Source organism: Pezoporus wallicus, unplaced genomic scaffold (genome assembly GCF_028554395.1).
Source record: "Pezoporus wallicus isolate ANWC-B61680 ecotype Strahan unplaced genomic scaffold, APGP_CSIRO_Pwel_v1 contig_8218, whole genome shotgun sequence".
Lineage (NCBI taxonomy): Eukaryota > Metazoa > Chordata > Aves > Psittaciformes > Psittacidae > Pezoporus > Pezoporus wallicus.
This window is the reverse complement of record NW_026636063.1, coordinates 74,146-89,945: the sequence shown is the minus strand read 5'-3', so window position 1 is coordinate 89,945 and position 15,800 is coordinate 74,146. Positions and strand designations below refer to the sequence as shown.

The window sequence follows — 15,800 nt, the reverse complement described above, 5'->3', positions numbered from 1 at the left end:
ATCTTGATCCTGCAAATATTTATGCATGTGTTTAACCTTATAACTGTGAGTAGTTCCAGGAACTTCAGTGGGGCTTGATGTTGTACTGACACGTAAATGCCTGCAGAACAGGGAGCCTGCCTTTGCAGAGAGTCCAGCTAAGAAAGCTTCAATTCTCACACATTGGAGCAATATGTTTCTGCAGTGAAATTGCACTGGAAAAAGAGCCCTGTGGTCTGATTTAGGCCTTCTTCCCTTCCCAGATGCCTACCGAGATTAAGATCATACATCTCCACATCTCCCTATCTTCCAGAGGATCTAGGGACTGCTCTTTGAGTCTGTGGTGGCAGCAGGATGGAGAGGCTAAACACGATGCCCTGCACTTCTCCTTTGTAAAGCCTCTTTGGCAAAGAGCACAACCTGAGGCTCTGTTTCTCCTCAGAGCTGCTCTCCAGGTGAGCCTTACACCAGTGAATATCCCTGTGTCGTTGCATGAGCAGACCTAGAAGCAGCCCCTGACAAGCACTGTTCCTTGAATGATGCCAAGAGATCTTCATGCTGGCAGACACTTATGGCTATGGGAGACTCAGGGCCCTCTCGCCTGACAGGCAGCCTGAGGGATGATTTTGGGAACATGTAACTATCTACATTTGCAGTTATTTTAGCTTCTTAGTCACTGGCCTGACATCCTGAATTGAATCTGTGGCTAGCTATGCTGCTGAGTAACCACCACACTATTAAAAGGTTTCTCTTCGGAGAGAAAACAGGTAGAGCCAGCAGTGACAGCTTTTGGGTCCTTAGACTGAGGCATCTAAGTAAAAACAGCCCAAATTCTTGAGAGATGCTGAGTACACTGAGCTCCCAGTATACTTCATGCAAGTTAATCCTTTGTTCTTCAAGGCATTTTGAAGAAAGGTGTCCTCTGGGGCTCTGATGGCTCATTTCCCTGAGGGGCTGTGTCTGGCCAAGATCTGGAAGCGTTTCCCAGAGTCCCCCCCAGAGAGCCTCCCTCTCCTCCCAGCCCTCACAGCGGCTCTGGGTCCAAACCCCAACATTTGTGAAGGGCTCAGATGCTAAAGGTCTGTGTCAGGTAAAGCTCAGACTGTCCAACTGTTCCCAGAAGACAAAGTGGCAGCAAACCACCCCCCAGCTGCTGAGGACACCTGCCAGGTCCTACACATCTCTCTGCCAAGCCTACCATGTCTCTAAAGCTGCCAGAGCCTTTGTTTCCACTTCATTCAGGAGCCTAACGAACACACCAGTGTGCAGTGGCACCCTACTGACTGCTTTGGAAATCTCATACCAAGCAAATTCCACATAGACATTTCCAAAGATTAAAAAAAGTAAGTTGTAGGAGCAGCCACAAAATGCTTTACTAAGGCAGCATTAAAGTGGCATATTTTAAGCAAGCAAAAGTCATAAAGTTACAGAGAAATCTGTGCTCACAACAGTATTACATACCTCAAAACAGCCTTTAGTTACAGTGTTGAAAAAAACTGTTTTTCAGATATAGAGTATAAACAGAAGATAATTTTTTTCCTTCCCCCTTAAACAGATCCACCCTGGCTCCTGCCCCATCTTCAGCAGCAAGTACTTCTGCTCAGACCCTTCCTTAACCTGCAGACTGAGAAGATACAGAGCAAGATGTCAGAGCATATTCCCAACCCCACCACGTCCCCCCTGTACCCCCCTGGGAAGCAGGAGTGCTCCAGTGGTGTGGCTCCCAGCACCAATCCCACAGCACAGCAATTAGCCCACTTCTCCAGCGCAGATTTGCAGCTTAGCTCTTAAAAGCCGTTTCATAAATATTCGATGGCCTTTCCGACAGGGTAATGTGCCTCTGTGACATTAAAGAGGAAACTCTGCGAAGGGGAGGGATGACAACAAATTTATCCACCAATAGCACACTCTTTTGGCACAAAAGCACATTCTTATCTTTACATCCCATAATGAGAAGGCAGGGACGGGACTGTTGCTACAGCTCTCTGGGTGGGTAGATGTACAGTGTAAGAGAAGGGTGGCTGTAAATTGTTAGATATTCCCCCCCCCCCCCCCCCTCCTTTGCAAGCAGAAGGACCGGTGCTTGCAGTCCTGCTGTGGTTTTCCTAAGCCCCCAGCAAGGAGGACTTCTCGCACGATGTCAGACTGCGAGGGACTGCCTGTGGGTAAGTGCCAGATTTATATTTACCCCAGTGTCCTGCCGACTAGTTCACATTCTCAGATTGCAAAGTCACACGCGAAGCCGTTTGCTCTCAAAGGGAGCTGGAACTGCAGCAGGGAGAGGAGAAACTCCCTGCAACCACTGCAGACCCTGGTGCGGTTCCTTACGAGTCCATGGTGGAGGGCTGCTGTGGGTAGTAATGCCTGGATTTTCTCTAAAGGCACAGCGGAAGGATCGGAAGAAGGGTATGGGAATCCAGGCAGATGGTTTAAAGTGTCTGTAGAGATGATAGCGTTGATGTGCGTAGTCTCAAGCTCACAAAGCAGAGTTTCTGGGGATGCGTCCTGCAGGACCAAGCGTGCCATGTTATGTGCCCTGTGTTCATGCCTTGATAAACCTTCTGGGATGGTAACGGATGCCACAAGGGCAGATAAATGTAATGCAAAGGGTTTATTTGCTGAAAGAAAATAGAAATGTATCTTATTTTCAAAATAAGTGTCTTACATGTTTTACCTATATGTGGGAAGGAGACATTTACTGGCACTTACGGATGTATATGTCAAACTTCACTGAGCAGGAAAGCACATGAGCAAGAAGCATGTTTCTCAGCTTTTTTTTTTTTTAACTTCTATAGGAACTATAAGCACTCACTAGACTATCTGCACAAAAGGAAACTCCTGTCAAAATGCTGGAGTAGTTCTCTGCCAAAGCATTTTACTAATGAAGAGATGGACCACTGGAAACATCTTTTTAGTTTCGTTTTTCCTTTTGCCACAGCAAGCATTTCTGTTTTCATATATATATTTATACATAGGCATACTGTATAACAGTCATGTTTCATTGGCCTGTGAAGGCTGTGTGCCAGAGATGAGGATGTGGGGCTGGAGAAGAAGGTGGCTGCAGCAGTGCTTTTTTTCTCCTCTCTCTGCTTCCATTTTACAAACACAAGCCCAAGTTCAATAATGCGTACTCAAAACCTGAGTGAAAAACTATAAATTATGTATATGGTGCAGAGTGAACTGCACCATCTGCAATCCCCTGTGCTGTTGCTAGCGTTGCCTAAAGAGAGATGAGGATGAATATTTCCTGCTTACCTTCTCAAAGGGCTGATCTGTTACCAGCAAAGCTTCCCTTCTGCAGACTTTGATTTAAGGGCCTGACCTCAGCCTGCTTGTTAAGCACTCTGAGTTGAGGGTGGGATATTTCAGTGACAATATTTAGCTGGCATCTGATATTAATGTTGAAACTGATATTGGCAGTGCATGGCATGTTGTGTGCAGAAGTTACTGATATCTCAATTAACTTTGCTGCTGAAAGGACTTATGAGGTTTCCTCCATAAAAGTGTTTGTAGATGCATGATTTGAGGGAAGGAAGCAGTTTGTTATGGGTGAGAATGAAAAGTAAAGACAAAGTCATGTTTAGATGTGGACGTGGATCAGGAATGTGCCACCATATGCAGAGGAAAGGTTCGTTTCTCTGTGTTCCCCCAGTAGTCTTCCTGTGTTCCCAGAGCAGATGGGGCCTCCATTCTAGTTCCCTGGTAGCAGGGCTCACCCTGCCTCCTGCTGCTCTGACCCACGCTGGGCACAAATAACAGGTCATCACATCTGAGTGGCCACCCCACTGCATTATTTTCTGGTTTGTGTATGTATAAATGTGTGCATGCATATATGCATGTACAAATGCACACAAAACCAGCACTGGAGATAGAAATGGTGGCACTCCTGTGCAGTTATTAAGCAATTTTAGTGAACCAATTGCTGACAGTTTTCGTTTCACGTCAAAGTATTTCGAAATCAAATAATTCTCTTTGTGGTTATTCATCTTTTACTAGCCAGTTCAGAGTTTAAAACTTTAGCAGTAAAAACTCCATTAAAAGGGTTGCAAAAATCATCATCAAACTTTTAAAAATAATGATTAATGCCCACTAGTGCAGAAATACCAATTTGTTGAGTCCAATAATCAGAATAAGTCTGGCATTGTACTTTTAAAATCCTTGGTTTTGCATGTGGCCCGATAATATAGCTGCAAAAAGTGGTTGCAGTGACAGATATCATTAGCACTGCAATGTGGCTAGAATCCAGAGCCCTCCTTATAACACAGACCTTACGGACATATGCGTGCGCCCATGTATACACATGCACACAGCTATAAATAAGTTTAGCCAAAGCACAATATTAGTGTCAAGTGTATGTGTTGCTTCACCAACCAACAACCTGGAGAACAGCAGATTGCAGTTGCAGTAAATTAATGCCAGAATTTTTAGCCCTCTTTCAGCCTACACAGGAATGTAGCAAGAACAGCTGCGTAATTGTTCCCTCAGACATGCAACTCAGAGGAAACTGCTGAATACAATCTTTGAATTAAATAGCTGGGTACGAAAGGGTCAATATACCAACGATTCTTCACAGAGAAGCTTTATTCAGTAAGAAGATCCTACTTCTGTGCTGGAAATGATTATGCAATTTTTCAGGATGAAGATATTGGGTGGTTTTAATTTGCTGTTTTATGTTCACTTCCAGTGTGGCTGCACCTTTTCACTGATGTCAAATGGAAAACTAAACATGTGATGCAAACAAAGTTTTATGTTGTTATTTGAGTGTAGCGCAGAAGAGTTAAGCAAAGGATCCTAGATGTCAGATTGCAGATTAACTGTAAGCACGTGTACAGTTATTTTGGACTGAATTAATACCAAAAAAGGCCTTTGAAAGCATCACTATCAAAATGATCTGTTAGTGAGCAAATTTCTAAAGTTTACACTATTAACTTCCCAATGTATCACAGGGAACGAAAGAAGAAAGAAAGATCAATCACTTCAGGACAAATGCACTCCTATTGCTTTCTTATTACCAATTACTGGCATACTGATGTTATCCATTAGTGCCAGCTGCATAGATTTCCTGTCATTCCTACATGCAGATAAAAGAAAAGCACAACAATTATTTAAGTGTATACTCTTGTGTGCATTATTTTTCTCTGTAAGGAGACATAGTTCAGTCTCTGTATGACTGAACAGCTTTTCAAGCACCCAGCATTTTGATTAGGAATATATGAGTCATGATGGTTCTGGTTCTTAACACAATCCTTTTGACTTCAGGAAAAAAACCCTCTGAAGTCATGCAAAGGTTCTTAAAGTGCCTCTTTCCTTATTTTCTTATTTATTTTTTCAGCCACAGACTGACTCTGAATGGCATGAGGAACTTTTTGTGGATAACATCACTTTTGCAATAATAGAAGGGATTCAGCCATAGTAGATGAAGATTATATTGCTGAAGTAGGAATAGCTATTCAAACACATGCTTCTTCTGTTTTTTACTACAACAGGGCTAAGAAGGGAAGAAACAGAATTGATGTAGCTTGTTCTGCAGCAGATGGCATGAGAATCTAACTGGATTTCCTTAAAATCCCTCCCAGACTTTTACTGGCCTTGTTTCAACAGAGGAGGAAGCAAGACCTTTCATCTGAAGCATGTTCCTGACTCTTTAGTTAAATACTTCCTTTCAAAGCTAAAATTACACATTTCAAACATGTCTTTAAGACATACTGGAGCCAATTTGCTAAAATTGATGTTTTCAGAATGAGGATATCCAGAAATCTACAGGAATTTAGATTTTCTGAAATTCAACACATACTCTTCACTGTCAGGGGGAATCCATTCAGCTCTGTCAGAAAGGCTGCTAGTGAGTGAGACCTCCAGCTCCCACACTGGGCTGTCTCTAACTAGTCACTATGAAATACAACACAAATGTATTTTTGTGACAAAAACAAATCACTAGAAATGACTCAGCACATGCATGAGCAGTACTCCTGTCCAATAAAACTGCCCACTTTCACATACTCAGAATAGGACTCTGCTTTATATTAGTCTTTCATCAAATTTGGTAAAAAATGCCTAGCTTTTTGCAGATAACTCTGTGTCCATTTATGGCTGGAGCACCAGTTCTGCTTTGTAGTTTAGACCTTAGGTAAAAAGTCTTGACTCAGACATTAATGTTGTCATGTGAGTGGTCCCATTGAATACTACTGTTTGCAGGGTGAGACCCTAAATAAAAGGCAGTACACTGAAATTGCTTTGCAGAATTGCTGTACAGAGTGCATTTAGTCCCTTGGGATAAGCAGGGAGGTGACAAGGAGATTTTTTTTCAGCACATCAACCCATCAAACTGCTGCAGATTAGAAAGGTAATGGCATTTCTTAAGCATCTCAAGAGAGCAGTCTGGAGGATAAATGGCAGCTCCTGACCCCATGAAAGCCACCAGCTCTGGCTTCCATGCTTGGAGCTCCCTAGGAACATTCCCTGGCCAGGGAAAAGTGAGGCAGGGGTGCTGGTACTCCTGGACCTACAGAGCTAGCTTTGCAGAGTGAGGCATGAGCAATCTTGCAGTCAGTACTCTTAGAAACAAACAAGCAAAACCATATAAAACTTTCAACTTTAGGAAAGAATGGGGTCAAAGCCTGAATAAAGTGACTGTGAATGCCTACTGTCATTGAAGCTGTGCAGCCTTGCTCAGGTCACTGGAGTTAGGTGCCACTGAAGGTTGCCTAAAGTCTCTCTATGGATTTAATCTGAAGGTTTATGAGGCCAGCCTTGCTCATGGCTAACTTGCTACATGCTCTACAGCTGCAATGGACATGGCTGAGTCAAATGTCTTAAAGAGAAAAGGAAAAATGTCTGTCAGTCAGTATAAATCTTCAAGAAAGAAGCATTTGAAATGCCAGCATTTACCCCGTTTGAATCATAGAATCATTTAGGTTGGAAAAGACCTTTAAAATCATCAAGTCCAACCATTAACCCAGCACTGCCAAGTCCACCTTATGTCCCTAAGTGTCACATCGTCACATCTTTTAAATACCTCCAGGGATGATGACTCAACCACTCCCCTGGGAAGCCTGGTCCAAAGCTTGACAACCCTTTTAGTGAAGAAATATTTTCTAATATCCAATTTAAACCTCCCCTGGCACAGCTTGGAGCCATTTCCTCTTGTCCTATCACTTGATACTCGAGAGAAGAGACCAACATCCACCTCGCTATGACCTCCTTTCAGGTAGTTGTAGAGAGTGACAAGGTCTTCCCCCAGCACCCTTTCCTCCACGCTGAACAACCCCACTTTCCTCAGTCATGTTTGGTTAAGTCCGGTCAGAAAATGAATGTAAGCTATTAGAGCCGGTCACAGATTTTCCAATAGCGTGTTCTTCTATCAAAAAAATACAGAGGTCACCATGTCAAAACGCCATATTTTGTCTACAATTTCAATATATTAATACACTTCTAAAGACTACATTTGAATATTGAAATTGAATGGGAAGTAAGACAAAAAATATTGGAATGCTTGGGTAAAATAACCCCAAATATACTATCTGGATTCCTTGTCCCGATTTGATGCAGATGAAACTAAAATCACAGAGTTCTCTCAGCAGCTGGGAGTACGCAGGCTGACATACTCTGTAGCTCCCCCTGGAAATGCTGCGGGTCCTTGATCTGCCTGAGCAGCGCCTTGAACAGCAGAAGCAACCACCACAATAATGAAACAATCATTATTTTTGAAACATGAGGAGTTTTTGGAACATGAGGATCAGGCAAACAGCAGTGGAAAATGAGTGACTCCGGTGCCACAGGAATCCATGTTTTGCAAGAAAAGCCCCAGCAGCAGATTTATGGTGACAAGCAAGCCCCTCTATCACAGTGTTGAGACCTGCCAGAGGCACACCTGGAAAGTGCTCTCTGCCCATGAGGCATTTCAAGACATCCCCATGATCCAAAACATTCAGACAACTGTCCATAAAGGGTTAAAATTGCCTACATGCAGCCTTCACCTTCTTCCCAGGCAGGTGAGGGCTGAGCCTTGCTCCCTGCTGTGGAGGGACTGCCTGCTTCAAACACAGCCTTCAAAGCCATGATGCTGCAGTGTCCCAGATGTAGCCTCTCCTTATCCACCTTATCAGATTTTTTCTTGGGGAAAAAATATGCTTTTCCGTTTGGGAGAAGTGTGAGGCCTCTCAAATCAATGCAGCAGTTGCTCCAGTGCTGGGAAAGGGAGAGAGCCAGGGGGTTGGGGCACTTGTGTAAAACACTGTTTTTGCACTGTGTAAACACTGTGCAAACCCTGTTTGCACTTGTGTAAAGCACTACAGATGGCAAAGCTGGTTCTTTGTCATCAAAAGCATAGAAGCTGTTCTCTGCTGCAGCCAAGCTTGCTCTCAACAGGAGTTTAGCCCAGCTCAGCCAAACATAGCATACCTGTACATAGCAGTGTAGTACAACCTGCATTTACTACTCATAAAGTTTCAGGTTCAAAGTTTGCACCTTTTGGAAACAGGAAAACAATAAACGCTGCTGCCAACTTCCTTTTCCTCCCCTGAGATTTGGCTTAGGAGTAAGCACAGACCCAGAATCCCTGGCCCTGCTCTGCTAGCTTGGCAGCCCGGACAGCCACTCTTGCCCTGCCTCCCTGTGCTGGCTGTAGCGGCATGGTTGCTGGGGACAAGAAATATGGGTGTCCAGGCTCAGTGTCACAGTGGTGTGTTTCCTGCCAGAGTACAGGCTCAGAGGTTTACCGCAAACAGTGTGGGAGCAGCAGGACAGAGGTGTCCTGTCCCTGGGGCTTGGCAGCAGTTAGGTGGGAGCTGACTATGTTCCAGGAGTGTCCTGAACAAAGGCACAAGGCTAGTCTGCATCTTCAGCATCTGCATTTAAAGTGTAGCAGGTGAGGTGTGCTTCTGGATAAATATCTGGCTGGTAGACAGGCAGGGGCTGCGCCTGCTCAACATGATCCTAAAACAAAATGTAAGGATGTGTGCTGTGCGCTACTGGGGCTCCAAGTGGCAGGTATCTGAGCTGCCAGAGGCGTTAACACCCTTTCGCAAAAGTCTAGGTTTGCAGAAATGTACTGAAATCATACCTAAGAGTATAACAGAGGATTTATTTCCCCTCCCCCCCTCCTTTTTTTTTTTTTTTTCTGAGGGTGAGTGCTGAGGAAGGAGAACTCTTTCAGGCAGTCATTAGAAATGGTTGAAGTTATCATGAAAGCTGGCAGCTGGGATGCTGGTTAAGGATCTAGTTAAGGAAATACAGAAGACGCTACATAATTCCCCAGTGCTCTTCCTCCCTGCCCTATCCCACTGACAAGAGGATTGTGCTTATCTGTAGAAATACTTGGAAGCTGTTGTTTGTCCAAGGGTCTGTGAGCAAGAGCACTTGCACAGGCTGTACAGCAATATGTGAACAGACTAATTCCATGATGTTTACAGTAACTTAAGGCATGCAAAAAAACAACCAATGTGTTTTTTCTCTTCCTCTCCTCATGCCTCACAACATCTGCAGCATTTCCAACATAGTCTGTGTTAAGCCATCGGCATTTAGAAGCTGTAATTGCATTTAACATTTGTTTCTTGCTGTCTGGAGCCCTCTCTTGCTACAGACCTGGTTTGTAGGCTGTAATTTAGAGGGTGGGACACCTTTCCCTTATTTTGCCATTCAAACTCCAAACTAAATGCCCAGTTTGCCCTCCCACCAACCTGGTGAGTGTTAGTCTCTCATATACATAGTCAGTTGCTTCTCTGTCCCTGTCATTTCTTTCCTTTCTGTCTGTAATCACCACGCACTAATGATTTCCACAGATAAATTTGTTGCATTCAGGATTCCCTTAGATCTCAAATCTCCTCTAAAACTTACCTGAAAGACTGGCAAGATCCCTCAAATGCTTTCTTCCTTGCGGGAAAGACACTCTGGGGCAGAGGAATGGGCTCCTGACAGATGCCAAGTTCTGGGCATGGACCATGTGGATAGTGCCCAGGATCTGTTCCTGAAGGAGTTCTGGATTCCACGGAGCATCTGAAGTCACCATTGAATCAGCGAGGCACGTGGGGACTGGTCAGAGCTGCTCTCTAGTTCTGTACACAGTCTGTCAATCACAGAAATTGCTTTGGGAGGAAAAGCCTGTTTCTTCAAGTCCTTACTCAGATGAGGCCTGAAGTCAGGGTTGGGTAATAACTCCTGTAGCTAGATAACTGGCCTAAAGAGGTCTTTCTGACACAATGAAGAAATTAAAGCACATGAAAAAGACCTGTGTGCAACATCTGGACACCTAAGTGTTCTTCACAGATATGCAAAAGTCTGCAAAGCTGACAGAAGGCTGAGGGTCTCAGGGTGTGCTTGGTCATATTACAGGTTAACTTCAGGCTGGACTTTCAATTTGTGTATCTCTCACTCTCTGGGGGAAGGAAGAGCTTTAGGAGCCTGACCTGGACCCCTTGGAGTCAAGAGAAGCCTTTCCATTCAGTCCAAGGAATTTGGATCACGACTCTTGAAATCTTGTAAATACTTTTATCTACTTGAACCATAGGTACAGACAGCTGGGGCAGCTCAGTTCTAAAGACAAATAGCCTGAGCCCTGTGCAGTGAGGCTGGTGAGGTCTGCTGGGTAAGACCTCACCAGCAAGCACTCTCATGGTGCGTGGGAAGCACTGTGCATTAGTCATACTTTGTCCCAGCATGATTGCTCAGAGAAGTGTATTTTTATTTGCACCTAATTAAAACTCGGTGACTGTTTTGTATTTGCCCTGTTGCAACAGTGCTAGGTATGACTTAGCAGCAAGTCACAGCCATGTGTGTGGTATTATTCAGAGTTCAAATGTGAGGAACTGAGGCACATCAAGGTTAAGCCAAACCCAGTGTCTGCTAATGTTGGTGTCCAGTCAGAGATCCTGAGGAGGTCGTCTTTCAGAGCACCCAGTACAGCACTGTATTTCATATAGTCAAACTTCATTGCCAGCTGTAGGTGTTGGGCATAAACCAGATCTGTGGTCTTTGCTCTGATACGAGAAGATGAGGAATGTGTCATCAGTGACCATTTGTAAAAAGCTTGGTTTCCACAGTTGCCCTGTGGAGCAATTCTTCTCCCTTCGAGAGCTGCTCTGCAGCTGAGGCACAGATGCCATTCAGTTCCCAGTAATACTTTTCAAGCTGTCTTAGCCTGAAATTGTCCTTGATCTTCTTGGAATTGCATTCTATACCATGTTCGGTATTTCCAACGGGTGAAATTGTGATGTTACGATAAACAGCTTATTGGAATCACGTATGTCATAAGGTACCAAACACTCTGACACCTCATAACTAGTTCTGTAGCAATAAGTATATGTGTTATAATACCTTGATAGCTCACCAATTGTTTGGAGATACTTCACAGTGTCAACAGCCTCACACGCAAGCACCTCTGATACAGGCAGCTTGTCGCTGGGACACTATATCTCACATTCTCTACAGCTCTTCTTACCCAAATCAGAGGCTTCCAGGTTCATCCCGTTGCTACAACAGTCAGTGGCCTTCTGACACCCGTCTGACTTAGACGTGAGATTGCAATCCATTTGTGCTACAGGCATATGGACCGCATGTGGAAAGGATTTTGAGAAGGAAATTATTATTTCCTGCATCTATCATAAATTCCAAATTGTATATTCAGGCATAACTGTTGGAAAACAGAGAGTACATTGATGAAATGGAAGCAATTTCTCTGGGAAATTTCGCCTCAATGGTTTGATTTGGTTTAGTGCTGCCAACTCTTTGATGTTTGTCATAAGCTTCGTAAGAGTATCTTGATTTTTTTTTTCCCTAAAGCCAGGTTTCTTGGGTCATGAGTTTTTGGTGGTTGTCAAGATGTTGATGCACCGTCTGTTTTCACCCAGTCAGCAACATATGAAGAGTCTTATAGCACTGGAGAGTGAGGATCTTTTTTTTTTGAAGACGTTTTGGGAAAGTATTTAAACATCTAAGGCATAGGGAGAAGCATCACGTGGCAAAGTGCAGGAAAATGTGCACTGTCTGGAACAGATATGGCAGGATGAGGCACACAGTGCTCACATGTGTAGCCTGGAGAATAATATTTCTCTAACAAAAACTCTTTTTAAACACCAACCACATTTTTGCATGTTTTCATTTTGAGTCATTTAATGAAAAAACATTGGAGCACTCCAGGGAAAGCTTTCAATCTGCTCAGTTTTACTCAGGAGGAATGTTTTCTCAGAAAACTCCTCTCCTGCAACTATTTGGCTTCTTCAGATTTTTGGGGAGCCTCCCCACACATGAAGTAGCTGAAAAGTCTTTTTGCTGTCCTTTACTAGTCCCTGCCTACGCTGTCCTATAAAGCTGGGGGAGTAAGAAGACAGCTCATCACTCTGCTTTTACTACACTGGAAGGAGACTACCACTGAAAAGTGACCAGATGACACATTTTTATCAAGACATGATGAGTCTCCCCTTCCTACAGTAGAAGCCTCAGTGCTCAGATCAGCCAAAACATAACTGACATAAGGTAGGCTTCATCACTATATCAGCCTCTGAGGATCAGAAGGACCATCAGACCCTGAGCATGAGAAATCTCCCTGCTTCATGCTGCCCCTGGAACCTCTGCAGGACAGGTCTGTTTCCCAGATCAGCATGTACTCCTGTGCCATGTCGCTGCAGGGGAAAGGAAGCAGAAGAGCACCCAAAGGTGCAAAAGCAAACTCACTACTATGAGACACAATGGTAGTCAAGAGCTGAACTTCCCCATTTTGACCACGGGGGAGATGCAGGCTTAAGAAATAGTCAGTTTTCCTAGACTGGTTTTACTTTCTCCCGCAGAAATGTGCCTCCAAGGTGAGCGCACTTTTAGCATTTGTTTCTTTTCCTAATGAAGTTCAGCAGCTGGGTTATCCTAGATAATGGTGCCAAATCTGTAAAGATTTCCTTGTTCTGAGGCGATTGCTCAACTGACAATCTGCCTTGTTAATTAAGCTGCCTTCAGGGAAGCAACAGAATGCTTTAATGAGCCGATGTGGAGGGCACAACAAGGCTGTAGTGTGAGTCCACCCCAGCATGGTCCTGAGCCCACCCAAACAGCTGTGGCTGCCTGAAGAATGCAGAGGGGCAAATGCAGCTGGAGTCACCCTTGAGTACAGTTTCTCCAGGCTTGGTCAAGTTCCTCTGTGCAAAATCACTCACTATTTGCAGTGAGTCCCTGACCTCACCCCTCACCAGTAGTTAAAGTGTCTGATGAGCCTATGTACTCAAATTTCTGTGTATTGATGCAGTATCAAACATCTATAAAAGGTATGAAAAATCAGTAGGAATGCTAATTCTCCACTGAGCTTCATCTGCAGTCAGAGATAGGCCTAGGTTTCTGCCTGGATCTGGAGGTTAATTTTAGTTCAGTAAAAGGTTTTTAAATCCTTGGTTTTGCTTCCAATATTTCCCAAAAGCCACTTAGGAGAACTGAATTATCTTCCTTGTCTAAATTCTCTGGCTACTGATGATGCTTGGCTGCTTTCTCTGTATTTTCAAGGCCTTATGTTTAATTTAGACAAGGAGGGGGGATATCTTCTCTGGACCTTTATTATGTGTGTTATTCACTGACTGCTGTGGGCACAATGTGATTTAAAAGTCTCATTAACTGCACAGCCAAGCAGGTTTGGGCTAGGAAGACTGATATTTTCTTGACACCTACTCGAGTTCCACATGCCTTTCATATGGAGCACACTGCTGCAGGCTTCCAAAGACTTAGGACCACTTCTTCCTTTCTGATCTTAGGCAAGTATTTCCTAAAAGCTCTCTTCAACTGTGTACGTGGTTCTTGAGACATCCTAAATAAGCGATGTCCCTACCGCAATACAGTACTCCCTGGAGACACACAGCCTGAGACCTCTCTGGCTCTTCCTTGGTTCTTCCAGCCCTGCCCATCAGCTGCTGCCTTCCTTTCTCTGCTCAGCAGCAAATCCTGGGAAAATACCTTGGTTCTATCCAGAGATGGAATAGGAAGTATCAAAATACCAATCGTAAGAGGTTGGGGTTTTCTGTATCTGAATACCCATGGAGTAGAAATGCAAAAGTCATTTTCTACTTGGAGTGAATATTATGAGAAAATTTCTTTGTGCTTATTAGAGGGAAGGATCTTCTACTATTTTCACATCTTCAATAAAGGCAGGTTTTTCCAACTGTTATGCAATAAAGGTGGAATTCTACCAAGTATCCAATGATGACCCAAACCACTATAGTGAAATTTGAGTCACTTGTTCATGTCACTGAAAGCCCAGAAGGGAATTACAGCCTTTAGCAGGGTTCATTTGAGGTACACTACTTAAGGTAATAGGGTTGGACAATCTCATTAAGATTTATTTCCACCCCATTTAAACATGGGTTCAAAAGTACAGCTGGAGCTGTACTGGCTTTATCTTTGCTTATGGAAGAGATTGGAAAAAGAAGTAAACAGAAAGCACAATTGGCTGGGCCAGAACACTGCAGTATATAGCGAATACACACTTGCTTGGAGGCTGAGGAAAACAGAATTGACTTTTATCCTTCTAGGATTTCTCTCTCACACACACACACACACACACACACACACACCTCCCCCCAAATGAGTTTAAGAGATATTGCATCATTTTGGGAAGGAGGGGATAACACACAGTTGCCTCTGCTCTTTCCTAGTGGCAGTGTATCATGCTCACTGGAGTTGTTCCAGGCCTGAATTTGCTCATACTCATTTGGGAAATGCATGGTTTAGGAAAAATGTTTTCAAACACTTTGGCTTGTGTTGCAGATTCCCTAAGCAGTCAGAGATGTTTACAAAGCTGCCAGTGCATCGAGCTTGTTCTCCCCCAGATAATGATATATAGTGACAGTAATCCTTCTATCATTCTCTAAGTGCTCGTTCTTGCTTCTGTTGAAGTCATCCATATTGTAGGATAATTTGAAGCATTTACTTCCTCTGTTTCTTCAGTATAAAAGAAGCAGAGAATCCTTCCACCTGGGAGAGGAGAATTTGCTAGATAGCAAATGCAGAAGCCCACTAAATTTGCTGCAGTGTGTTTCTGGTAAGTGGGAATAGATACTCTGGGGTGTTTCAAATGCTAGAGAGAGTCAGCAGCTACCAGAAGAGACTCATGGTGATTGTGGCCTGAAGCCAGGGGCTTTAGGGATCAGACACCCTGTAATCCACAGGCCAAGCTCAGGCTGCCAGCATGGTCCAGCTCTTCTTACAGCAGGCAGCAGCGGGGCTATTCTAGGGCTCACTGTCATGGGAGGGTGGACTGCAGGTTGCAGGGCCAGCATCAAGGTGGGTTTCAGCAGGCAGATGATGCAAACAGCAGAGGACATTACCTCAAGCATGTCCTTGGCGTTGCTTCCACCTGGCAACATACCCAAGCCCTTCAGTCAGTGTGTGTATTTTCTTGTTCGGGCAAAACTCATTGCTCTCTCACCCCTCTCAGATTTGGACTGTCCTTTGTGGTTTACCAAAACCCAGGGTAAATGAGTACATCCAGAGGCCCCTGGAGATACCAAGGCAGGGAAATGCATTTGGCTCCCTCCTGCCTCCCTCCTTGTGTGAGAGGCTTGACTGGGAAGCAGATCCAGCATTGCTGTTCTCTAAGTATGGTTTCCTTGGCACTTGTTTGATGCATAAGAATGTACAATCAACACTGCCATAAAGGATAGGACTAAGATTTGCATGTTTGGAAAAAAACTAAGGAGTTGAATAGAAAGAAAAATGGGGTCATCAATTCTAAGGACCCATCACCATAGTATCAAACCAGTATTTACAAAACTTCTTTGTGAAGAAGTTTCCATAGGCTCTTTCCTTCAGTTTCAGTTAAACTCAACATAGTCACTGCTCTGGATTTAAGCTCT

At 44.0% G+C, this 15,800-nt stretch overlaps 1 protein-coding gene across 1 annotated transcript in view; it reads left to right on the top strand.

Moving 5' to 3' along the window:
* The first annotated feature begins 2,018 nt into the window (after positions 1-2,018).
* The window catches only part of LOC130593648 (echinoderm microtubule-associated protein-like 1), an 87,388-nt gene continuing 73,606 nt past the window's right edge, over positions 2,019-15,800 (top strand). The window contains exon 1 of the mRNA XM_057398961.1: positions 2,019-2,144. Coding sequence (XP_057254944.1) covers positions 2,117-2,144 — 28 coding nt within the window. The 5' untranslated portion in view covers positions 2,019-2,116. The remainder of the gene's footprint in view (positions 2,145-15,800) is intronic.